At 38.9% G+C, this 25,309-nt stretch overlaps 1 protein-coding gene across 7 annotated transcripts in view; it reads left to right on the top strand.

Annotated features, from left to right (window-relative positions):
- The window catches only part of SMG7 (SMG7 nonsense mediated mRNA decay factor), a 106,068-nt gene extending 81,927 nt beyond the window's left edge, over window positions 1–24,141 (top strand). For 3 of the 7 annotated variants that reach the window (XM_020984377.2, XM_020984376.2, XM_078156456.1), the window contains 16 exons: window positions 180–315; window positions 2,694–2,856; window positions 3,202–3,358; window positions 5,776–5,846; window positions 6,666–6,726; window positions 9,331–9,450; window positions 9,976–10,402; window positions 12,783–12,927; window positions 13,536–13,918; window positions 15,102–15,470; window positions 16,312–16,461; window positions 18,717–18,797; window positions 19,365–19,524; window positions 20,825–20,995; window positions 21,114–21,262; window positions 21,834–24,141. In XM_020984377.2, coding sequence (XP_020840036.1) covers window positions 180–315; window positions 2,694–2,856; window positions 3,202–3,358; window positions 5,776–5,846; window positions 6,666–6,726; window positions 9,331–9,450; window positions 9,976–10,402; window positions 12,783–12,927; window positions 13,536–13,918; window positions 15,102–15,470; window positions 16,312–16,461; window positions 18,717–18,797; window positions 19,365–19,524; window positions 20,825–20,995; window positions 21,114–21,262; window positions 21,834–21,947 — 2,857 coding nt within the window. In that variant the 3' untranslated portion in view covers window positions 21,948–24,141. The remainder of the gene's footprint in view (window positions 1–179; window positions 316–2,693; window positions 2,857–3,201; window positions 3,359–5,775; window positions 5,847–6,665; window positions 6,727–9,330; window positions 9,451–9,975; window positions 10,403–12,782; window positions 12,928–13,535; window positions 13,919–15,101; window positions 15,471–16,311; window positions 16,462–18,716; window positions 18,798–19,364; window positions 19,525–20,824; window positions 20,996–21,113; window positions 21,263–21,833) is intronic. The other 4 variants (XM_020984378.2, XM_020984380.2, XM_020984381.2 and 1 more) reach the window with 4 other exon arrangements.
- The last annotated feature ends 1,168 nt before the right edge of the window (window positions 24,142–25,309 follow it).

Below are 25,309 nucleotides of genomic sequence, written 5' to 3'. Positions count from 1 at the left end.
GCTGAGTTCAGGCATATTTTATACTCTGTCTTTAGTGGGAAGCACAGTCAGTTCCACAAATAACCCTTCTGTTTCATCTGCTTATAAAGGTGTGATTTGTGTTGGGAATCTTTAAGAGATTAGTCATTTTTGCTATTTAAGACTGCAAAAAAGTTTTGGTTTTTTTTCTTATGTTACAGCCGGGATGAGGTGAAAACTAGATGGGGTGTTTCTGACTTCATCAAAGCCTTTATTAAATTCCATGGTCACGTGTACCTGAGCAAGAGTTTAGAGAAGCTGAGCCCCCTTCGAGAGAAATTGGAGGAACAGTTTAAGGTCAGAGCAGAAGTAAACATAATTCTTTATATTATTTCTAAATCCAAAAATAGGAGGTTGGGTTAGGCTGAAAGGTTTCCCGATTTTAATATTTCATCCTGGCCACAACTATCAGGGATACATTCAATGTATTACAGTCTCCGGCTCCTTATTTTTCAACTTGTGTTGGAATGCAGACGATCACTTGGAAAAAACATGGAAGAAGGCACATTGCTTTCACTGGGGAACTGCCACATAGCAGATATGTGCAAAGGACAGCTTCTCCTTTCTCGATTCCATGAATGGGACTGATCCAGGATTCTAAACTACTACTTTTGACTGTCCTAGTGTGCTTGAGTTATTTCCAAATGTCAGTAGGTAAACAGTATCTTGATTATTTACTTGGTAATTAGTCTCATTTTCCACATCTGTTATTCTGTTTCTACTTATGATATTTAAATTTTAATTTAAGAACGAAGTCCAGGAACTTCATCTGTTTCCAAAGGAATTTTTCTACATTGTTTAATGCACAAGAAGGAAATAAAAATTGTCTCACTTTCTGAATGATTTTTGTTCTACTTACATATTGACCTAGAATGAATTTGTTGGGAAGGAAATTAGCATTCAACCTCATGTGTTTATTGAAGGAATATCTACACCTACAGTCTTACCTCTTTATATATGTGTATATTTTGAATGTTTTTAATAAGTTTGGGAGAATACTGTATAATTATTTCTTCTACTGTATCTACAAAAAATATTTCATTTTAATCTGAAGGTCTTTAAAGCTGACTCTAAAGGGCTATCTGTCAGGTAGCTTATTCTCAAAGATAATTTGTACAAAATTCATTCAACAAACATCGTGCTTAAGCTGATAGTGATGGACACGTTTACTACTTAAATTTGCAAAAAAGCTTTTAGCATCCCCTATTTTGTCTGCTTGTTTTTAGTGGGCCAATCCAAGCCCAAACAGAAGGTTTGACATTATGTGGTGCCTGAAAAATGTCATTATTGATTCTTAAATTTCTCAGTTCTGTTAAAAAATTAAATAACTGTTTAGCTTGAAAAGGAGTGATCATGGTTTAGCACTTTCTATATAAAAGAACCATTATGAAAAGAACACGTGATTCTCCACTGAGACCAGGATACAGGCAGTAGTCTCAATTGTAATTTGTCCATCACTAAATCAGGTTGCAGTGAGAGGTTATGGATTCTTCTTTTGGAAAGTTTTTTTTAGGAATTCAATTGTCATAGATGATTAAGGTCCCATCCAGCCTTGAACCTATGAAAAGCATTGCTTTTCAAGTGAATCATTGCATAAGACAAGCCTGTGTTGAACCATAAGAGTTGGGAGGAGGGCAGGGAAGAAGGGTTAGTTATTGAAGCATTAAAGAATTTCGCTTAGAAATAATCTTACCAATAAGATGTCTCTGTTGCTTTGGTTTTGTTTTGTTTTTTTTGTCTTGGATGTGTGGGTATTGCCTTGTCAGACCTTGCCTTCAAAATCTGGCCACAGATTATGAAATGACTATCTGGTACTATCAGAATGTTATTGAACTGTGATGTTAAATGAACTATCAGATGTCCACAAACTTCTGAAGAAGGCATATACTTTCCTCCTCACCCCTATTTTTATTTTTAAATATTCCCCCACTTTTCCTAAAATAATCTATGCAAATAATTTATAAGACAGTAAAATTATAAAACATTTAAGTTGGGTTGTTGAGAATTTCAAATCATTGTAAACATTTTCAAATTTATTTCAATTTTTTGAAGTTTTGGGTTTTAAGGAACCCAGCTTACTATATTATACCTGCTAAAATAAAAGATAGTAAATTTAAATATAACAAATCATGATACTAAATACACAACTGTGTCATAGTCCTGTACAGATTAATGATAATGTGGGTTTTGATTCTATATCTTGTGAGGCCCTGGGAGTAGCGGTAAGGACAATGCGAGGTGCTGCAGCTGTCTTACTGATTATCTTCTTGTAGTATTGCCTCATGTACAATTATTTACTTGTTTTTTTAGTCCTCGGGATTAAAAACTTTTTTTTTTAATTCCTCTGAGGACTAAAAAAACATGCTCATCCCTTATGTCTTCTTCTGAGATACATATACAAAACCTCACCTCTTCTGCAAATATTATAGGACAGTTGAATTATCAGCTAGTCATATGTAATTTAATAATTTCTCTAATAATTTATTTCTAGGCAAAGAACTAGCATGAGCCCTTTCAGTCCAAATTAAGATACTGAATTTTAAAAGTTACAGCAATAGGATTTAAAATGAAACCATTCATCTCTAGCCATACTTATGTGGCCATAAATGCATTTTGACTAATTTAATTGCCTGTGTTAAAGATAGCTCTTATACTTATTCCTGTCTGTTTTTCAGAGACTGCTATCCCAAAAAGCATTCAACTCTCAGCAGCTAGTTCACGTCACTGTCATTAACCTGTTTCAACTTCATCACCTTCGTGACTTTAGCAATGAAACTGAACAACACAATTACAGCCAGGATGAGCAGCTGTGTTGGACGCAGCTACTGGCCCTCTTTAGTGAGTATTTAAATACCCAAATTTGTTCTGTGCCTCTGAACTAACTCTTAGGTTGCACATGTCAGAAATGGAATGTTGCTAGTCTTTTTCATTATAAAGAGACAGTGAATGACTTGTTTTATATGTGTTCTTTTGTTCACCATTCATATAGGTACTTGTTATTTGATTAGTTCTGTGAGCCGCTCACTGAGTGTCTTGTCTGCTGCAGAGAAAACTCTTGGGAGGGAAAAAATAGTTTTAACAGAATATAGTAAAAGACTAATAATTGCTTTCTTTTATTTGGATTGGTGTACTGTTTCACATCTCTTTGTATTCTGTGTTATCTCTTTCTTTTTCTCCCCCAAGTCTCTTTTCTTGGCATCCTGTGCAAGTGCCCTCTTCAGAATGAATACCAGGAGGAATCATGCAGTGCATATCCCCTTCCTGCTGTCAAGGTCTCAATGGACTGGCTGAAACTTAGACCCAGTGTCTTTCAGGAGGCTGTGGTTGATGAAAGACAGTAGTAAGTGTTTTAAAACTTGGTGTGACTTTGTGTGTGGTGTGAGAGATGCTCTGATTTGTGTGATATTCATAGATGTGTAAAAACTGACTTCTAAAACACAACATTTAAACAGTAAATGATGTTGTTTGTTCTGGATATTCTTGGAAAATAGGACTGAAGGCTTCTTTGTGTTTTTTGTTAATTTATTTGAATTCCTTCTGTAAAAAACAAATCCTGAGGATATGTGACCCACTCCCTACTCCCTCTGTCCTCAGAGATGAATCATCCTGTTGCTAGCTTGGGGGAGAACAGCGTTCCCATTTTTCAAGTGTATTTCTTCAGCACACCTGAATATGTCTATTTGGAAGTTATAGAAAGTATGGAAGATGTATTTTTTTTCTTTTTTTTTTTAATTGTTCATATAAGCTGTTGCTATTACTATAACTCTTTTGGAGGGAAATTTAAGATATTTGTATATAGAGACTATAATAGTTGGTCATTTGTTATTGACTGATTACCTAAATTGCTAGCTTCAGGGCATTTCTAGATTAATTTTTGTTGTTAAATTTATTGTGGTAAATGAAAACAGTATGATTTGCCCAAGATCATTTTTTCCAGGAAACCCAGCATTTAAAGGTTGTCTATAAGGTGAAGGGGCTTATTTAAAAAAATTTTTATAAAAATGAATTTTACTTTCTTAGAGGAGTAGGGAATAGAATTTTTGTCTGGGAAACTAGAATTTAAACCTTTTTACCCATGGTCGCTTCCTAAAATTGACCCAGCCAACATTAGGATCTCATTGTCTTTCTACTTGTAAGCTTGCAATTCTAGTCTTGATCATTTTGGATAGATTCACGGGTAGTACTTAACAATAGAATACTGTGAATCTGATATTATTGTTTGCATTAGCATTCTTCCTCCATACGCTTTCATCTACCGTCTTGATGTATACAATTCTCTTCTCCCCCCCACCCCCACCCCCAGCTTAACTACTTTGAAGTCTGTTCTTGTTTGGGTTCAGTAAACCTTGATAATTGTACTGATGATGTTTGGAATTCTGTGATTTGCCAGGGGATTGTTAAGTATTTGTGAGCTAGACTTCAGAATCTTTTCTAAAATGACTTTTTGTGTTCCTTTAAAGACTGGTTCCTTTCTTCCAGCTCTGCTGTGCTGTACTTGTATAGAAGGGTAGAAGACTAAACAGAATAGCTCTGTACCTTTATATATTTCAATTTGGAGTGATAAGAAAATAACTGGAATTGTGTTTTGAAAACTAAAAATCATGGGCATATTCAAAGTATCTTCTGCTTCTTATATCTGGGCCCTACATTTATAGATCCCCACCCCACCCCCACCCCTCCCATCCTTTTTAGAGAATAAATTCTGTCTTAAGTACTAATGTTATTACAGAATTCTTTTTCTTTGTGGGAAGCAAATTAGCATTAGTTCTCCAAAGCAGTTTATCCACAAGTAAACTAATCATGCTGTTTTCTACAATTTTTTCTCTTGAGAACTCATTTTTCTTGCCCATCATTGCAGTCTGGAAATTCTTTTTAAAGCCATTAACATTTCCTTTGCAACTGTTCAGAAACACACATTGGAAAGATGTTTTGAAGATTAACCATAGTAGCAGCATGTATGTTCTTAAAATGTTTAAATACGTGCCTCCTACCCACCTTTCGAGATAGGTACATTTATTATAATAAATAAATGAGCCACTTTAGGGGGGTGTTTCTGGTCAAATTTTCATCTCTTTCCCTACTATTCTCAAATATTAATTAGTGTGTGTTCAAAGAATGCAAATAATTTTAATAGCTTAAGAGAAAACTACATATGAAGAGCCAGGGGTTCAATCTGATCCACAACAGTTAATGTCCTTTATGGCTTTAAGCAAGTTGTAACCTCTCCTGGGTCTAAGTTTTTCTTCATCTGTAAAATATGGATATTGGACTGTATGGCATCAGGAGTTCCTTCAAGCTCTAGTTCTTTGATGAAACTATTTGAAAAAGAAATTACAACCTTATTTACATAAGCAATAACGTATGACCTGCAATATGATCATACCCATGATATATTGGAACTTTATTGATCAAATATAATATGAGAAAGTGCTCTAATGAGATGTCATTACCTAGTTCTCAGTAGATCTTTGTAAATAAAGCAGAATTTTCCATGTGAAATCTAACTTTCAGTATTTGAACCAGATTGATTGATTTCATCATTTGATTACAGTAAAGAACCTTGGAAGTGATCTGCTTCTAGGCTTCCACCATGGAAATTGGACCATTCAAATTAATCTTGTTTCTGGATGATCTTGTAAACTTTAGGAATTACAAGCTCTCTATTGAGGAAATAATGCTGTGGTTGATCAGCAAACAGTTCCATTTTAACTTGTATAACATGAAATATAAAAATGGATGGCTATCTTTGATTTCCAGCATTTGGCCCTGGCTGATCTCTCTTCTAAACAGCTTCCAGCCCCATGAAGAAGATCTCTCCAGCACTAATGGTGAGAATTTTCTTACTTTTTTCTGTTTCCCAATAAGTAATAATACTCTTATGGCCAGATTGGATGAATTTAGGGGTTACCCTAGTTTAGCTATAGCAATCACATTCTAATTGTATTTTAGTTATTTATGTATGTGGTTCATGTGCTTGATTGTAACCTCCTCGAAGACAAAGGTTTTTCATTTTCATCCTTGTATGCCCAGCATTGAGCATAAGGCCTTGCACAGATGCCATTTAAATTATAAGGGCTTGATAAATAATTATCAGGTGAATATTTAATTTCTTTTCACTTCACATAGCTTTAAATGGAGAGAAGAGGAATATCCTTTGATCTGAGTAGGTACAGATTGCTCTACAGTGTTATCCCCTGTATCTTGCCTTATTATCCATATACTTCCCTTACTCTTTTCACTTAATCACCATCCGTAGTGTAGAAAGGGTTGGTTTGGGAAAATCATTTTAGTGAGCTAGAATTCTGGCTTCACATTCATCATCTTCTTAGGTCCAGGTGTTAGGCATAACAAAAAGCAAATGAGATACAATTTTTCATATCTGGTGTTTGTAAATACCATTTTGAAGTGTTAGAAAATTGTTCTGTTTGTAGTAAGATTTTTTTTTCTTTTTGTTTTTTGTTTGTTTTTCTTTTTTTTTCTTTAAGGCAAAGAGCTATAGGCTACATTGTAACCTTAGAAGAGGTTCATTTGTTCATTTTTTGAGCTGCACTTTGTTCTCGATATTTGTATTACTTTAATAATAATATGAATTAATATAAATTCCCTGTGTGTGGTTTTTGTTTTTTCTTTATTTATTTACTTTTTAGCTACTCCACTTCCAGAAGAGTTTGAGTTACAGGGATTCTTAGCACTAAGACCTTCTTTCAGGTATGTGACACTGTTATTAATGGTGACACTATTAAAATGAAGGGTCAACAAGAATTTCTGGTGGAGGGGGAGTAGATTTTGACATGCCCCACCCCCCCGTATTACTGTGAGCTATATATTTGACAACTAGTAGTGAGGGCTCATGGATGTTGAAACAAGAATAGGACTGTAACACAAGTAGAAAATGCTGAATAACATGGTATAGGATGAAAGAGAAAAGAATTTGGTTTTATTATAAGCAGTTCACATTCAGCATAACTCTTATGCTTTTTATAGGAACTGAGAGAAAATGTAAATATTAAAAATTATGTATTTGAATTATATACTTGGTATTGTTGCTCATGTTGTAATTTCAGTAATAATGATAAAACATACTGCAAGCACAACATGAAAATTATTGCAGATTTTATTTAGCCTAGCTTTAATTAACCTTCTGACGGCAGGCTTTATCTTTTGCCTCTGAATTAACTTGACTAACAAATAAGAAGTTTCTAAAGGTCAAATATTAAAGATATCTAGCAACCATGACTGGGAAAAAATGTATGCAAAATACAAGACCATTAGCAACATAGGAAATTTGCATTCAAGGAGATTCAGATGGGGAAATATAATTCATTTAATGTAACCAACATACTGTACATTTTAATAGCCTCTGGATGTTTTGAGGTGCTCTTAATATTTTCTATCATTTAAGCTGTTTACCCCACCTTTTCATCTTTTTAAATGCATGATATCAGGTTCCATATTATCTATAGTAAAACTTCACTAATTCAGATTCCACTAATTTGCATTTGTGATCAGGCCAGGGACTAAGCTTAAATTTGCTATATCTATTTAAGAGGAGTTTACCTAACATTCTAATAGATGATAAACATTTATTAAGCGCCCATCATGGTGGGCCAACTGCTAGGGATACAAAAAAAAAACCCCACCTTTCTTTTCTTTAAGGAGCTCACAGTCTGATAGGAGAGATCACATATACACAGCTCTTTACAAGCAAGATGTATACAGGATAAATTGGAAATAATCAGAGGGAAGATCCTAAAATTAAGAGGGATGGGGCAAGACTTCTTGTAGAAAATGAGATTTTAGCTAGGACCTGAGGGAAGTTGGTAACGTTGTTAAGAAATATTAAAACAGTAAGTTTTCAAGTACTGTGGGGCATGCTGTACAAACAGTGTGCAAATTAACAATCATTCTCATCTGTTATTTATTGTTTTACCCCAATTAGAGTGTGAGCCCTTGAGAGCAAGTTTAGCTTTTCTTTTTGTGTCCCCAGCACTTACTAGTGCTTAGTGTTTGGCACATTGCTAGCTCTTAATAAATGTTTTTTCATTCATACACATACTTAATTAACTTCATTTTAAATTAATATAAAATTGTAGACCCACTTCTCAATTAGCAATAGTTAGGCAAACTCTCTGATTCTCATTCACTAAAAACATCTCAGAGGGAAAAACTGCTTATGTAAAGTATACGTTAAAGGTAATATTTTCCTTCCTGATTATTAGCTTTTGGTGAGTTGTATATGTTAAAGTTTGGCAGCTAGGTGACAGTGGATAAAGTGCGTGGCCTAGTGTCAAGGAAACTCATCTTCCTGAGTTTAAATCTGGCCTCTTACTCAAGACACTTACTAGCTTATTAGACATTTACTAGCTGCATGACCCTGAGCGAGGCACATAACCCTGTTTGCCTTAAGTTTCCTCATCTGTAAAACGAGTTGGAGAAGAAGTGGCCAAATCACTCCAGTATCTTTGCCAAGAAAACCCCAAATGGGGTCACAAAGACTCTTAACATGACTGAAAATGACTGAACAATCAAAACAACATAATGTTAGAGTTGACCAAGTTCAGAAAAATATTAGCTATGTACTTAACATAGATCTTGCTATATAATACTTTCCCATTAACATTTTCTTTTTAAAAATGCTTTTGTCTTCCATGGAGTGCTACATTTATTTCTGTGCACTTTTTGTGTTCATACTTGGGAAGTTTCAGCAGTATTCATTAAAAAAGAGGGCCTGAAAAACCAAGTTCCACAGTAACATGATTATAATCTAGGCAAATTACTGAGCTATGCAAAATCTCAGCTTACTGTCTTATATAACATGCAGGAGAAAGCCTTAATTCATGGAATTAAAAGGTATGGAAATATAGTCAGGCAGCCCCAGAAAGCAAGAGAGAAATAAAACTATCACTTTTAATATAAGAAATTATGACAGTCCTATCCTTTCTTCACTGATTAATCATTTTTACACTGTGTAGTTGATTCACTTCAATACTTTCATGGTTCTGACGTCAGTACTTTCCTGCTTCTGATATTTCACTGCTGCGGGCAGAGTGTAGAATTTTTAAAATAATAGGAACCTTAGACATCCATCTAGTTGTACCTTCTCATTTTACAGGAAAGAAGTTTAATGACACAGGAATAAAGCACCTTGCCCAATATCATTCAGCTAGTTTGTGGCAGAGTAAGGAATCTCCTAATAGTAATTATTCTGTAGTCAAAAAGTCTGAAGTCATTTCGGTTAGCTTTACTCAGTGCATATTGTGTAAGAGGTGTTTGAGGCTAATTTTATTTTCTGTTTGTTTATGTCACTTCTAGGAATTTAGATTTCTCCAAAGGCCACCAAGGGATTACAGGAGACAAAGAGGGACAACAGTGGCGAATTCGCCAACAGCGTTTGATCTCCATAGGCAAATGGATTGCTGATAATCAGCCCAGGTATCCATTCCAGGGCTTCTGGTGTCCTTTTACCTACCTACTTAGTGAAGTTGTTTTTAGCCTTGTTAAGGCAGTAATCAAAAGCCCCAAGTTGAAACTGACTTGATGGTGATATCAAATTTAACCAAGGACCAGTTTATATTCCCCTAGCATGGTGATTTATGTATGGTGTTTATGTGCATAGGTACTTTGCTTATTTCCATACATCATTGTTATAACTGACTCACTCTGTAATGTAGACTTGGGTATAAATTTGACTGTGTGGTGTGTATATACTACAGTGAAACAGTGATGCACGTGTAAAGCAGAGAGAACAGAATGTGTGTGATGACAGTTGTGTAAAGGATGAAGAGAAATGCTTGGAACTTATTTGTTAACTCTGCCAGGCAATGTTGTATTGGGCTCTTTGCAGTAGTGAATACAGCTGGGCCACATAGACTGACTGTTGGACTCTATACACAGTTCAGTTATGACTTAATAGGTTTGTGTTTTTCATGTATGGATTTATTTTTACTTTTCTTTTAGGCTGATTCAGTGTGAAAATGAGGTAGGGAAGTTGTTGTTTATCACAGAGATCCCAGAGTTATTACTGGAAGACCCCAGTGAAGCCAAAGAGAACCTCGTCCTTCAAGAAGCATCCCTTGTGGAGTCCCTGCCTATGGAAGGGAGCCCAGGGCTAAAATCCGTGCTATCTACAGGCAGAAGTGTGAGCACCAACTGCGACACCACGGAGAAACCCATGGTCACCTTCAAGGAGAACATTAAGCCTCGAGAGGTGAACAGAGAGCAAGGAAGAAGCTACCCACCCAAAGAGGTGAGAAGGGACTATAGCAAAGGCATAGCAGTTACTAAAAGTGATGGAAAGAAGGACAACAACAAGAGGAAAAATGAGACCAAGAAATGCACCTTAGAGAAGTTGCAGGAAGCGGGAAAGCAGAGTGTGGCGGTGCAGGTAAGATGCATTTGAATAACATGTAGAAGAAGGCCTTGTCAGGAGCCAGGGCTTTAGTTGTGCCCCAAGCCTGCCTGGCGGCCGAAGGACGGTCTGTGGTCTTCCACTCAGGCCTAAGGTACCTTGGAGCTAGGGGAAAAAGCTGTGGGAGGAGCTCACCTTATTAATCTTTCAGAGCTTAGAATTTGAGTAAGATTCCAGTTTAGTCTGTGCTTATGGAAGAGGGGTACCAGTGGCACTGATTTTTGGCACCATTTGTTTTGAGTCTGGTTGTTTGATTAAAATGAGTCAGCCAACAATTTAAACTTATTATAGACTCAACCTTCCATCATACCAGCTGTATGATATAGTATATATAGTGTATCTATATATACTAGATATATCTATATAGTATATCCATACAGTAGTCTCCTTGGAAAGTGTAAGTGCTATTATGGTAGGCATTTTTTCCCCTAATCCCAGATGGAGCCACCAAATCCCTGTAAAATAAAAGTTCTAATCATCTCTTTACACTTAACTGTTTAAAGATTTTGTTGAGGGCCATGAGAATCCTTGACACATCTACCCTCACTTAATACAGCTGGGAGCACGTATTGTCTTATGTGGGAGTATAATATCATTGCTAGGTTAATCTTGACTTTTCTTGCGTAGCTGTAATTTAAGCTTTAATCACTTAAAACTGAACTAAGACTTGAAACACTATACTGTTAGTTCCTTGAGTTAAATTTTTTCTTTCTTATACAATTTTTGTTGATATCTTATGGTTTCTTATCACCTTCGTTTCTGCATGTGCACATGTGAAAGTGATGTGCATTCACAAACATGCATACATCTGTGTTCCTCACTCTTCCCTCCCAGAGAGTCATCCCTTGTGGCAGAGCATTTAAAAAATACACACACACACACACACACACACACACACACACACACCACACACACACACACACACACACACACACACACCCAGTACCACCACCACCACCCCATCTGCAAAACGTACCAAAACAACAACCAGGGGCGTGGTGTTGCACACCCCTGGTCCTTCACCTCTGCCCCAGAAAAAAAAATTGGAAGGGGAAGTGCATTTTAAAATTATTTCTTGAGGGCCAGCCTGTGCCTGTATCACTACAATTACACATTCGGGTATTTATGTATGTTATTCTTTCCATTTCATTGTTGGAGCCACTGTATACGTTATTTTCCAATTCTACTTTTACTTCACTTTGCATCAGTTCATATAAGCCTTCCATTCATTGAACTAGCTCTTTCTAATGATGCTGGTGTGTTAACTTTTGTAGCAAGATTTGTAGTAAGAGCAGGAATCACACAATTTGGTATAAGGTGAGAATGAGGGAAAGAACCAACCACCGAAAGGAATAGAGAGCCAAGAATTAGGAGAAAAAGCATGCATCTGACTGCCAGGCTGGTACCTGCAACTGTACCACCCCTGGGTCCAGGCTCAAGGTTACCCTTTTTTTTTTTTACTGCCCAGCCTATTGCTAACGTTTGTCCCACTTAACACCCCTTGAATCTCTGCAGTCTCCTGTGTGTCACTGATAACCAAACTGCTGAAAAAATAAAGGGGCGCTTTGAATCAAGGGGTTGAGGCGAGAACCCCAGCGCTGGCTATTGAGACCTGAATCCCTCCAGTTATGCATGCACATGGTTTGACATCAGTCTGGAGGAGGTTGGTGTCGGGATGGGAAGGAAAGGGGGAGTGACTGGTAGTCAGAGCTTGATGGTACAAAATCTGCCTGAGCCACATGAAAGGCAGTGATGGGTAAGCAGAGTGTGCTGGATGTAAAACCAGCAGGTGCGGGTCTGAGCAGCCCACCAGCTGTGCCTTTGGGCAAAGTAAGCCACCTCTCTGAACCTCAGTTTCCTCAGCTACAAAATGAGCAAGTTGGACTGGGTAGTTTGCTGCATTGCCTTCCGTCACCAAATTGGTGATCTCCCAAATTAGTCTGAAGGGTGGAGGCTTCCTGACCTGAGGCTAACAGCGTCAAGTGGCTGTTTTTACATTCTCTAAATGAATAAAATGATTTTGTGTAAAAGTAGATGATTTTTGTTTGGTAACTTTATGTCCTAAAAGCATGTAATTTTTCTGGCCATTAATTACCTGTTTTCTTCTAAATGCCTATGAATTAAATTTTAAAAAATGTATTCTACAGCATAATGTATTGCCTTTGGTAGACATTTGATGTTTGTTGATTTTAAATGTTAGAGCAGTGGCCAAGTTTTAAATGCCTTCTTCAAAAGTAGGTCTTTCTTTCTTACCCGGGCTTCTAGCTCCTTATAGTTAAAATGAAAGTTGCCAATTTGTTTGTTTGTTTTTTAACAGTGTTTAGAAAATTTTTCCTGTTGCTTCATTTTGTTGTAGGTAAAATCTCAGACTGAATTAAGGAAGACCCCAGTATCTGAAGCTAGAAAAACACCTGTAACTCAGACCCCAAGTCAGGCAAGCAATTCCCAGTTCATCCCTATACATCACCCAGGAGCCTTCCCTCCCCTTCCCAGCCGACCAGGTAAAACCATTTATTCTTTGAAATTTCTTCTTTTTGAGGGCAAGGAATATTATCTTCTTTATCCTTGAATTTTTCCGCAGGTTATTTAACACCATCCCTTAGCTATATTAGGTACTTAATAAAAGTTTGCCACTTGACAATGGCTCATCTTTTGCCTAATTCCAGTTGTATGAAAGTATATTCTTGAGAGCAAATTCAGGTTCAGTTCTGTACAGCAAAATGCCAAAGCTGGGAAGTATTCTCTAAATACTTGGGAGTTTTGTTTTGTAACATTCCTCTCGATGTACTAATATTATCTGCATGTATCATTTGAGTTTTGCTACCAACAGACAGCACTGGAGCATTTCCTGCTTATCGTTGTCAAAATTGAACAGTAAGGAAACTCTTGAAAAGTAGGCTTCCTGAAGACTCTTCCATACTCTGTAGGTAGTGCGTGAGAATAAGATGAAGACTGACTATGTGTTGTGCCTTTATCTCATCAAGACGTTTCATCCATCGGATGCTAGAGATGAAAAATGGGCAAAATGCCCTTTCTTACGCTGTTCTGCATGACATTATGAAGGGCTCATTCCCTTTAGCTAAGCTATCTTTCTTTTTCTATTTTAAAGGGTTCCCACCCCCAGCATATGTTATACCCCCTCCTGTGGCATTCTCTATGGGCTCAGGTTACACCTTCCCAGCTGGTGTTTCTGTCCCAGGAACTTATCTTCAGCCTACAGCTCACTCTCCAGCAGGAAACCAGGTGCAAGCTGGGAAACAGTCCCACATTCCTTACAGCCAGCAACGGCCCTCTGGACCGGGGCCAATGAACCAGGGACCTCAGCAGTCACAGCCACCTTCTCAACAATCCCTTTCATCTTTACCAGCTCAGCCAACAGCACAGTCTACAAGCCAATTGCAGGTCCAGGCACTGGCTCAGCAGCAACAGTCTCCTACAAAAGCTGTGCAGGCTTTGGGGAAAAGCCCTCCTCATCACTCTGGATTCCAGCAGGTAAACTGGAAATGGAAAGTACTGTGGTTACATGATAGGGCAGAATGAAAATGGCTGCTGGGATTATGTTGCAACAGGTTAATTAAAATGGTGATTGTTATGTTTCCTGTCTTTGAAATGGAATTGACTGTTGGTCAGTAAATATTTAGTAAGCACCTACTGTGTACCAGGCATTGGACTGAGCACTGGAGACACAGAGAAAGGCAGAAGACCATGCCTGCCTTCAAGGGGCTCACAGTCTAATGGGGAAGACAACAAGCAAACAAGCCTATATTCAGGGTAAATTGGAGATAATCAACAGAGGGATTATGTTTTATCTAAGAAAGTTTCTGACCAATTATGCTTGTCTTTGGGATGGAAGAATTCTTAAACTTTGACTACCATTCTTTCTTGCTGCTACTATATCTTCTTTCTTACTTTCAAAACCTTTTGTGGAATTTCCTCTAACATTTGCATATGTTTTCACAGTGCATGAGAAATGGCACCCTGATCTCAGGGTGCTGAATGAGTGATGTTGACAGCTGTAAACTTTGCCATTGCTGCCTGTACTAGAGGCAAGAAAATTCTTTGGCCTCTGAGATGGTTAGGTTATGAGGGAGATTTTCAACGCATGAGCTTCGTGTACTAAAGCAAGGGTGAGGAACCTGCGGCTTCGAGGCCACATGTGGCCCTCTAGGTCTTCAAGTGTGGTCCTTTGACTGAATCCAAACTTCACAGAACAAATCTGCTTAATAAAAGGATTTGTTCTGTAAAACTTGGACTCAGTGAAAAGGCCTCATCTAAGGACCTAGAAAGCCACATGTGGCCTCAGGGCCGCAGATACCCTGCCTCTGGGAGGCTAAAGAGGCTTACATGTAAGCATGAAATCGTGGGAAGAGATAAGGCTGAGAAGTCTGGGCTCTGCCATTGGTGAGACTAGGCCATTGCATCTCCATTGCTTGCTTATCTGTATAATTCAGTGATTGGACTAGATAATATCTGTGGTCTCTTCTAGCTATTGTATTCTTCCGATGCCCCCCCATCCCCATTTTTAGTAAGCTCAGCGTACAGAAAAACCAATAAGATAAACAATAGAGTAGAATCTACTGTAGTCTAAAATACATGGATTCTCTAGTTTCGTATTTGTTATGAAGCAATGTTAGCATCATATTTTGATCTTGGGTAAAATCCATTTCATTTTTAGTATCAGGCAGATGCTTCCAAACAGCTGTGGAATCCACCTCAGGTCCAAGGCACATTAGGGAAGATCATGCCTGTGAAACAGCCCTACTACCTTCAGACCCAGGACTCCCTAAAACTGTTTGAGCAGTCCTTGCAACCTCCTGTAATGCAACAGCAGCCTCTAGAGAAAAAAATGAAGCCTTTTACCATGGAGCCATATAACCAGAATCCCTCAGAAGTGAAGGTCCCAGAATTCTACTGGGATCCGACTTACAATATGGCTGATAATCGAGCAGTGATGACCCAGCAAGCAAGCGTGGACCGTCGGGGCAAAAGGCCACCAGGCGTCTTTCCCTCTGAGCAGGATCCTGTCCCCAGGATGCCATTCGAGGTGAGCATGTTTTCATATCCACAGTCAGAGGCCCTTGTTTGTGGAGAGTTCTCTGGTGCTGCTGTATGGAAAGCTGCAGAACGAAGTACATGTTTCCTTCTTATTTGCCTAGAAAAATGAACTTTGATCCACTTCTTTTCTTTGGTGCAAAAGAACTGATGTGTTGGGGTGTTGTGATGATTCCTCCCCTATATTTGATTGCCATAGTAAAGATGGTCTAGCAGAAAATCTGTTTGTAGCATATGAATGTGTTAGAAAAATAAATAAGTGACATGGGATTAGCGCAGTAGGGCTGACTTGACTATTACGTAAAAATAGAATTACAGGGTCACTTCATTTTTTAAATCAGAATTTATTTCTTGATACGGACAGAGTCAACTGGTTATTTATGACTGCTTTTCCTTGCCCCATCTCCTGCACATACTATGAGTAGGTTATTGTACACGTCTAGAGGGGAGCTGCTCTTACTCCTGCCCCTGCTAGCTTCACCTGCTTCCAGGCCCCTTGATCTGTGGCGTGTTTTTAACTCAGCAGCTGCTGTCCCCTTCCTCATCAAGGCGATGGCCTGGGTTTCTGCTCAGTGCTTGTTGTCTTCTCTCTTCCTATTTGGTCTGTTGTCTTATTCTCTGCTAATCATCTCTGTATCACTGTGTTCCCATCCTCTTGAGCCCTCTTCCTTCTCCCTCGCCTAAAACCTATGCTTAATTTGTTTTCAGTTTCTTCTTCCCCCTTAACCTTCCCTGTCTCTATTTCAACCATGTTCTTGTTCAGACCACTCTCCTTCTCTGCTATTCTTCCCTCCTCCCTTACTGCATCTCACTGTGCTCCTTTCTGTCACTAGGACCCCAAGAGCTCCCCTCTGCTTCCTCCGGACCTGTTAAAGAGTCTGGCTGCCTTGGAGGAAGAGGAAGAGCTGATTTTTTCTAACCCTCCTGATCTTTACCCAGCTCTGCTGGGGCCTCTCGCCTCTCTTCCTGGACGAAGCCTCTTTGTATGTATTTGACATAATTCTGCTGCTGCTTGCTCTAATGCTGACTCCTTTTCTGAGACTTTGTTTGAAATCCATAAAGATTGAGATTTCTTCTAATTTGGGTTTCCAAACAACACTTCTTTATTATTCTTAGACCTAAGGAAAGAAAGCATGGAAATGGGTTTCTAACTCAAAAATTCCCCTAAATATTTCACTCACTGTAGTTTGAATAAAAAAAAAAGATTATCTAAAGTGGTTATGATATCTACAAAGATGTATTGGCCTTCACATGCAGGTATGACATTACAAAACTTTCTCACTATTTAAGTGGCAATTATATTTTCGACTCCCAGAAACTTGAAGCTTATTTTCACTGTTTTTGAGGAACAGCAAAATTCTTGAAATGTACTCATATAGTTACAGGAAATTTGTGATTTGTTCTTTATCAAAAAGGTTATGAACTAAAATGTTTGGAATAGAGAGGTCTAAAGTAATTGGACATGTAAGGATTGTTTTCTATCCGGCTGATTAATTGGGCCCGGGGAGGGGGGGATGTTGGGAGAGGGAAGAAGGAGATAGCCCAAATCTCAAGTCAAGCCGATTACTAAACAGAATTGGAGGGGGTGGAGAGGGGAGTAGATATTCCTATTTGTAAATATCAAGTGTAATAGAAAGTAAATGGCAAGCGCAAAGTTTATTAACAGCTGTAGATTAAAATCAATTCACAAGATCTTTCTTTTTTTTTTTTTTTCTAAATCTTTATTTTCAAAAAGTTTACTGATAAACTTTTCCAGTTTCTAGGAAAGAGTTATAGGGTTATCCATCAAATTGATGTATATCCAGGGAGGATATATGGCTCTAAGCCCTCATTACCAAGTTTATTTTCATTTTGGAGTTGAGAGTGTAAAGCAGCTATCTCCATACTTATTATCATCCATATAGAAATTGTTGGTGAGTGTTTTAAATAAAAGATTGAGCCCAACTTTTTTGCCTTTCCCTTATGCCAGGAGCAACAAAATCTAGGGATATTCAAACAAATTATTTCAGTCCCAGGAAGGTGACGCTTGAGATTGGTCACACTAATGGTCTTGCTACCCACGATGAAAAACCATTACAGATTTTCCTGACTAGCAGTAGGTAAAGCAGTGTCAGTCCCTCTTTGTGTTTCAGTAGTTCATGGCAGCCGTTTTTAGGCTAGCAATAAAAAGCAGTTAGCCATGAAGCAAGCATGCATGCCACCACCCCAGCCTAGAGAATAAGAGTACATGTCCTGCCACAAGGCTCTCCGTTCTTTTCCTTCTATTGCTTTGCTTTCCTATTCTTCCTCTAAATACCAGAGCTTTCTGTTCACTTGTTGCCTAGGGACTGTCATCCTTTTAACCAAGTGAGCAAGCAAGGGTTGATTTGAATATGTGTCTAATTTATCTGTTGAACCTCTGCACTGTCACCTTGTAATGCAGTCTGTACATAGCATTGAAAACACAAATACTTCTGACCCCGGAAGTCTTCACCACTCTATTCTGCACTTTGTTATTTGATTACGCTTTCTGTCTGAAAGTTCCATGTATGTGGGCGCTGAATAAATGTCGACTTGGCATATATTCAGTGAGAGTGGCTTATTTCCTATTTTTATTAAAGTTATGACAAATAGTTTGTTAGGCCTGGCCTAATGTTTAGGTCTTGGTTTTATTTGTTTAGCTAATTTAGTTAGCCTGTGAAGGGAAGCTGGCAAATAGAAAGAAATTGATCACATGTTCAGTCATGAATAATAATGCTATTTGCCAAGCACTCAGTGAACCAACAAAATGCTGGAGTAATTTATTGTCTGTTGACCAAGGTATTAATTAAAACTGAGTGTTTATTTTCTTAAATACTCTCTAATGTATTCTTCTAGATACCTGATAAGGTACCTGCATCTGAAATAGGAGTTTGATATTTGCCAAGAACTTAGTGCTAGATTGAATCTTCTGACATATGAAAGTTATATTTTGCTTTCAAGTGGTGGGAGGAGGCTGTCTTTGTATTACAGTCTTCGACTACAATATTAATCCATATGCTGATGTCAAATCATTGATTTAAAGTTCTTAATTTATGGCAAGTTCTTCTAATTGTTCACAATTTTTCTTTGTGGACATTAGACCTGTGGTAAGATAGATGGGATGAGTCATGATGATGTGATAGCTTTTAACTTCTGCTCAGTAACATTTTGAGACTAACAAGGGGAAAAAAGTGTAAGAACTAACTTGATGAAATCTTTTCTTTTTGGGTGTCTGAAGAAGTCCCTGTTGGAGAAACCCTCAGAACTCATGTCTCATTCTTCTTCTTTCCTATCCCTCACTGGCTTCTCTCTCAATCAGGTAAGCTAATAGTTAAGAAATCTGTTTTGCAGGCTATGTGTATATGCAGCCTGTAATACGGGATGATAGAGTTCAAATCATTTCAGTACAATTTAGACTCCAAACCTTTGTTTACTGAATATTTCCTTTTGTTTTTCAAATTTCTTCCTTCTTCATTTGAGCTTCTTCTAGAAATTTGTTATCGCTTTTCAACCTTCTCTGTATCTTCTCTGTTTGGACCAACTTAGAGGTTCTCATTGAACACTTTGGCAGTTCTCATTAATGTCACACTCATAATTATGGCTTTATTCTACAGTCAAAGAAATCACTTAATTGACTTTTGTGCCTGGGTGGTTCTTCACACATGGTGGAAGCAAGGGGTATGAAAAAAAAAAGGAAAAAATGGAATTATCCAGAAGAGTAGTTAAATTTGTGGGGACAAGTGTGTCCGGGGTTTTTTTGCACACATACAAATAAATTCACCCAAGAAAGTTTATTTTGGAAAGCTTATCATTCAAGGAAATGAATATTATATCTTAAAAATCTTACGATGTGTTCATAACTTAGTGTCTGTTTTTAATTACTCAGGAAAGATACCCAAATAACAGCATGTTCAACGAAGTATATGGCAAAAACCTAAGTACCAGCGCAAAAGCAGAGGTTAATCCCTCAATGACCCACCAAGAAACATCATTATATTCTCTCTTTGAAGGGACTCCATGGTCTCCGTCCCTTCCTGCCAGTTCAGGTAAGAAATGATTTTATTACAGAGATCTCACATTTCATGTACACATTAAGCTATTTCATTAGGCCCTATATTTATTACGCAATTAAACTGTTTTTAGTAGCTGTACAAATTAGTTATGAAACTAAAGTGAGATAGGATCATTTTAAAAGAAAGATCATTTTCCTGAGACTGGTGGTTCTCTCAGATAGCAAAAGCTAGAGAGAATCAGCATGCATTTTTTTTAAGCACCTTCTATGATCCAGATGTTGTACTGTGTGCTGGGGATACATAGGCCAAAAGGACGGAGGGAAAAACTCATTACCTGCTCTCAGAGAACCAGTGTTTAACTGAAGAAGATAGACTCTCCATTTGTAAATATATACAAAATAAATAGAAGGTGGTTTTTGGAGGCAGGCTCCAGCAGCTGGGGTATAAATAAGAGTGCTGGGCCTGCAGTCAGGAAGACCTGAGTACAAATTTGGCCTCAGACACTTAATAGCTGTATGACCCTGGGCAAGTCACTTAGCCTTGTTGGCCTTACTTTCTTCGTCTGTAAAATGAGCTGACCCAGAGAGCTTTGGAGGTTATTCAGCAGTTTTGCTTTAGCAAGCCGAGGGCCGTCTCCAGTCATCCTGATCTGTGTCCTGCCACTGGACCCAGATGGGTCCAGAGGAGAAAGTGAGGCTGGTGACTTTGCACAGCCCTCCCTCACTTTAATCCAGTGCATTTGCAAGTCATGTCATCACCTCCTTGGTGTCATGGTCCTCTTCGAGAACAAAGTACAAACAACAGCAACATAAAGGATTGCTCTTAAAATAAAAGAAATAAAATCCATTCTAATCTAACATTTTTGTTATATTCACATTTCACGTATTTGTCTGTGTTTATAATTTGTTATGTTTATATTCTACTTATATATGACATTTCAGTTCATTAATAGATTCTGGTAAGCCAAGCTTGTTTAATATTTTCCTAGACCTCCTAATCAAGTGGTCAAATTCAGTCCAGTTATTTAGGTAGGACTTGTTCTGGGGACTTCTAAGCTGAAGTAGTTCTACCCAAAGAATGGAAGAGCCAGAGTGTAATAGCTCTAGGGTGTGTTTGAGAGAGGGACCTAATACATCTGATTAATTCCTTTCCTTTGAAATGAAGAAGAGTTTTACCTGCCCCTTCCTTACTCTTAACCCTCAAGATCTGTGGTTATTTATACTATGATTTAAGTGCTCATATATGTGGAAAACTAGGTCATGATATGTTTGTGAAATGCTTAAATTCTGTAGTTTCCTGTATTATCATCATTGTTGTTATCGTTATTTACTAGATCATTCAACACCAGCCAGCCAGTCTCCTCACTCTTCTAACCCAAGTAGTCTGCCAAGTTCTCCTCCAACACACAACCATAATTCTGTTCCATTCTCCAATTTTGGGCCCATTGGGACTCCAGATAATAGGGATAGGAGGATTGCAGATCGTTGGAAAACAGATAAACCAGGTAAGAACTGATTCTCATTGCTAATGGCACAATTAAAGAACTACTATTTTATTAATACTCCTCACCTTCACTTGGCAAATAATAAAAAAAGAACTCAATTCTTTCTTTGTTATCTTAGCTATGGGTGGATTTGGCTTTGATTATCTCCCAGCAACATCCTCATCCTCTGAGACCAGTTGGCACCAGGCCAGTACTCCAAGTGGTACCTGGACAGGCCATGGTCCTTCCGTGGAGGATTCTTCTGCTGTCCTTATGGAGAGCCTAAAGGTGAGTAAATTTTAAGGGACACAAAATAAAAGTCCTTCACTCTTACAGCAGTGTTCTTCTGTCTTTAAGATTAATCAGTGGGTTTTTACAGGCAGATGGCTTGAGGAGTGGTTGACATAAAGCACACATATGGAAATGTTTGGGGAACCATGGATCTGCTTCATGAGTCTCTTGAATGGGGAAGTTTCCTACTGAGAAATCCATTAGTGGCAAAGTGGGATGAGGAAACAAACAGTAAAGGTTTTCCTTTCATCCCAACCTTGCAGGGGAGACATTTTGTCTAAAATCATTCTGACATTCTCAGAAGGCAGTGTCCAGTGTCAAGAGTGGGATTTCTGTGTTGTACTGAAACTCATATAGGTCATTCCTGTGCTCCTAGATGAAACTGAATTTCAGCCAAAATGGTACTTTCACTTTACTGGTTGATCTGGATTGTCATGGGGCTAATGAAAGGGTTTTTTGCAACAAGTTCCATTTCCTTGGTGCTTCCTGGTTATGTGCACATATGTTTGTATGTTAAACACTCTTCTCCGAGAAGTTGGCCTGTCCTAATGAGATGTGTATTTTTCAGTCTATCTGGTCCAGTTCCATGATGCATCCTGGACCTTCAGCCCTGGAGCAGCTGTTGATGCAGCAGAAGCAAAAGCAGCAGCGTGGACAAGGCACCATGAACCCACCGCACTGAGGCCAAGGTGGCAACCCTGGTGAACCAAGGCTCCATGAACCATGGCATGTTGGGTTTGCAGGACTGGCCCACACAGGAACCTGCGGGTGGCAGCCCTCTTTTCTGTTTCTCAGTGTTGAGAGGGTGTAAGTGTTCCACCAGCCCACTGAGTGTGCACGAAATGTTCGCAGTGCAACAACAAAAAACATCAGGAACTCTCCTGTCCCCCTGGGCCCACCGGGAGGGAGAGAGGAACTGCTGTTTGTCTCACTCAGTTACCTGATATCACCGCCTCTCACCTTCTCCATCGTGCATGTCCCCAGCCACATGGGAAGGGAAAGCTGAGAACGAAAGGCAGATGGGAGAAGCCAATGGAAACTTCTCGATCCTTTTTTCCTCTTTGGGGAATAAAATAGGAATCCATTAATGATTGCTTTGCTGACTGAGAATGTAGTTGAAATTATTCCTAAACATCTTTATTATTACTCTCAGTAGTAAAAGATCACACTGAATTCTTCCATACACAAATGTGCTTGTAGTCAGTGTGTAGCAAGGAAAGCCTCGTTCGCTGCTCGTGTCCGAGGTAGGTGGTGACAGGATGGGGGAGCATATCTCCTCAGCCAGGGGGAAGTGTTTCCAGGAGAATACATGACCTCACCTTTCACTCAGAAGGCTCTGGCTGGCCCTTTGGTGGCCTGGAGGCTCCAGCAGGCAATGCCCTTCACTCTGTTGGTACTCTGAGCTACAATCAGGGACACAGTGTGTGTGCTGGGGCTGTGCTGGACAAGCAGGTGACTGCTGTAGGGTTTTAAATTAACGTTTCTGATTCCTGTACATTTTACAGTAGCATAGCAAGCAATCTCACAGAAGCCAGGCTAGTCTGTCCATTCATGGCCTGACCCATTTTAATAGGTAGTAGAAGCTTTCAGTGTGGTTTTTTTTCCCTTTTTGTTTTTGTTCCCCCATCCTATTCACCTACCCTTCCTCCCATCCCTCAGATTTCTCCCTTTACCCTATGCTGGATGCTAGTAGTTTTTATTCCTAATGTACAACATCTCACCAAGAAGCAGCATGGGGTCCAGCAGTTGGGGGCCCACCCCAGAAGATGGTCCAGACAGGCAGGAAGCAGCAGCATATGCACAGCCTACTAAGGGGCACAGGCCCCTGCACAGCGCCAGTCCCTAACCCTCCAGCTCCAGAGTGAAATTCAAAGCACCATGGACATATGCATCTCATGGGCACAGAAGAAAACAACGCAGTTCATTTCTGAAAAGGTGCAAAGAAAGGGAAATAAACTTTTTATTTGATATTTATTAGGGGGAAAGAAGACTGGAAATTTTCCTGTGTAGAAAAAAAGGACACTTCTGTTAGTCGTTTCCTGGAAAAGTAATATTGTATGGGAAAATTATGGAAACAATCTCAATGTCCAATTGCTGTGCTGGTGATAAGATTTTTTTTCCTGGGTTTTGTTTTTGGTTTTTTTGGGTTTTTTTTTTCCTTTTTTCAAAGTGTGTGAGGGTGTATGTGTGCTTGCACACTCACACTGCTATAGGGTATGAGGTAGTTCAGGACCTCAGAGCTGGGGCATAGCTGCAGAGCAGAGCACAGCCAGAAGCCCAGCATCACTGGAGCCTGGGCAGAGGGGCGGGGTGCACATCGCTCATCCCGGGAACGGTTGGATTCCCCCGGTACTTGCAGCGTTAGCACTCTGAGTTTGTCGTGGTATTTTGTTTTTATTTTTCAAAGGTCTCCAAAAGGGTAAAGCCCCTACCCCAGTGGCAGTATGAAACCTTCCATGCGTCTCTCCAGCCCTTCCCCCTCTCTGCCTCTTCCTTTTTCCTCCCCCTGCCAACCTTACCCCAGTTTGTGTGTTTGAGCTGTGCATCCAGGCAGCTGCAACATTCCAGTGTTTGAAATGTCACTGACTCTTGCACCCTAGACAAGCTAACCAGGTTCACCATCTCACTCCCGGCAGTGCCCTAAGTCCTAGCCACAGTCCCATTTCTGCATGAGAATCTGGTGTTTGGAATGTTTTCTGGTTCTTGGGGTGGGGCTCCCCATCCTATCATACTCATTGTGGAGTTATGAGGAGGGGAGGGGAACCCCAGCAGAAACTGGTTTGTGTAGTAAGCTTTCTTTTGTGTTTTTGTCTGTGCAAGACATGCAGCTGCTGAAATCAGCTTTGCCTTTAATTAAACCATGTTCTCTCCAACCAGACCTGTGTATAGATTGCATTTTTTCTACCATATAAATTAGGTTTATGTAAAGACAACATTTCTAAGAATTGCATGTACCATTAACATAGACTTGAAAAGAGCAAAATTAAGTACTGTGAGGTGGTTGTCCTAGGAGGAAACAAAGGTGATCACAGCCTGAATATATGCAATATAGGATCTGCTTTAACTAAAGCCAAGGATCATAGTAGATGGATAAAGAAAAACTGGTTTTCACACTAATTCTGTCAGGATTACACCAATTTAACCCATGTCCTTCTTTTGGAGATTTTAATGGCTGGCTTTGGTTCAGATACCTAACCTCTCTGGTCCTCACTTTCACCTTTTTTGTTTTTAAAAAGGGATTGGACCTAGATTATCTCTAAAGTTTTAAATACTGTCATAAGTTACATTTTGGAGAAGTATATCTCTATTTCCCTAAGTTAGATCTTCGGGCACAATGAAAGTGTGGAAGCCTTGGGTTGCTTTACAGTACCATTTCCAGGAGCACTCTGTTACGATCTCACTTTTCAAGCCAAAGACTACCTTTGGTTTGAGCCAGAATTGCCCTTTTTTCTAACCCAATGGTTGGATCAGAATAACGTACCAGCAAAAGGCAAAATGCCACCCTTTTTGGTACTGTTGATGTAATTTTGAATTTGCTTCTGTGATGCCACTTTGCACAAACATCTTTACTAACTCAAAAAAAATCACTGAATGCTTCAGACCTCAATCAGGAGAAATAAGTGAAAAGAGAGTACAAATAGGCAGGCACACACCTCCAATTTATAGCCCTTCACTTTGATTGATTTATTCTAAAAGTACATTAGGAAACTGATATTTTACAGCTGTAGTTCATTGTTATATGGACATGAAAAACTTTGGGATGAACTTAACAGAATTAGCCCATCAGCAAGAAAAAGATAACATTTAAAAGGTGAACAATTGAGTTTCATGACAAAACCAAAGAAACTAAAGTAAAGCTATTGAGGGTAGGCCAGAAGAGTTTGGTGGAGAAAGGAATACTGGATTCCATCAAAATGTGTCTTAAGAGCAAGACAAGTAAGTCACTTAACTTCTCTTGAGACTTCGTTTGCTCATTACTAAAATGAGAATAATAGAAAACCACTGTGGTCACATGGAAAGAGTGTGAAATGTGAGTCCAGGCGG

This window comes from Phascolarctos cinereus, unplaced genomic scaffold (genome assembly GCF_003287225.1).
Source record: "Phascolarctos cinereus isolate Bilbo 61053 unplaced genomic scaffold, phaCin_HiC Scaffold_5;HRSCAF=322, whole genome shotgun sequence".
Lineage (NCBI taxonomy): Eukaryota > Metazoa > Chordata > Mammalia > Diprotodontia > Phascolarctidae > Phascolarctos > Phascolarctos cinereus.
The sequence above is the reverse complement of the archived record's forward strand: the minus strand, read 5'-3'. Positions and strand labels throughout refer to the sequence as shown.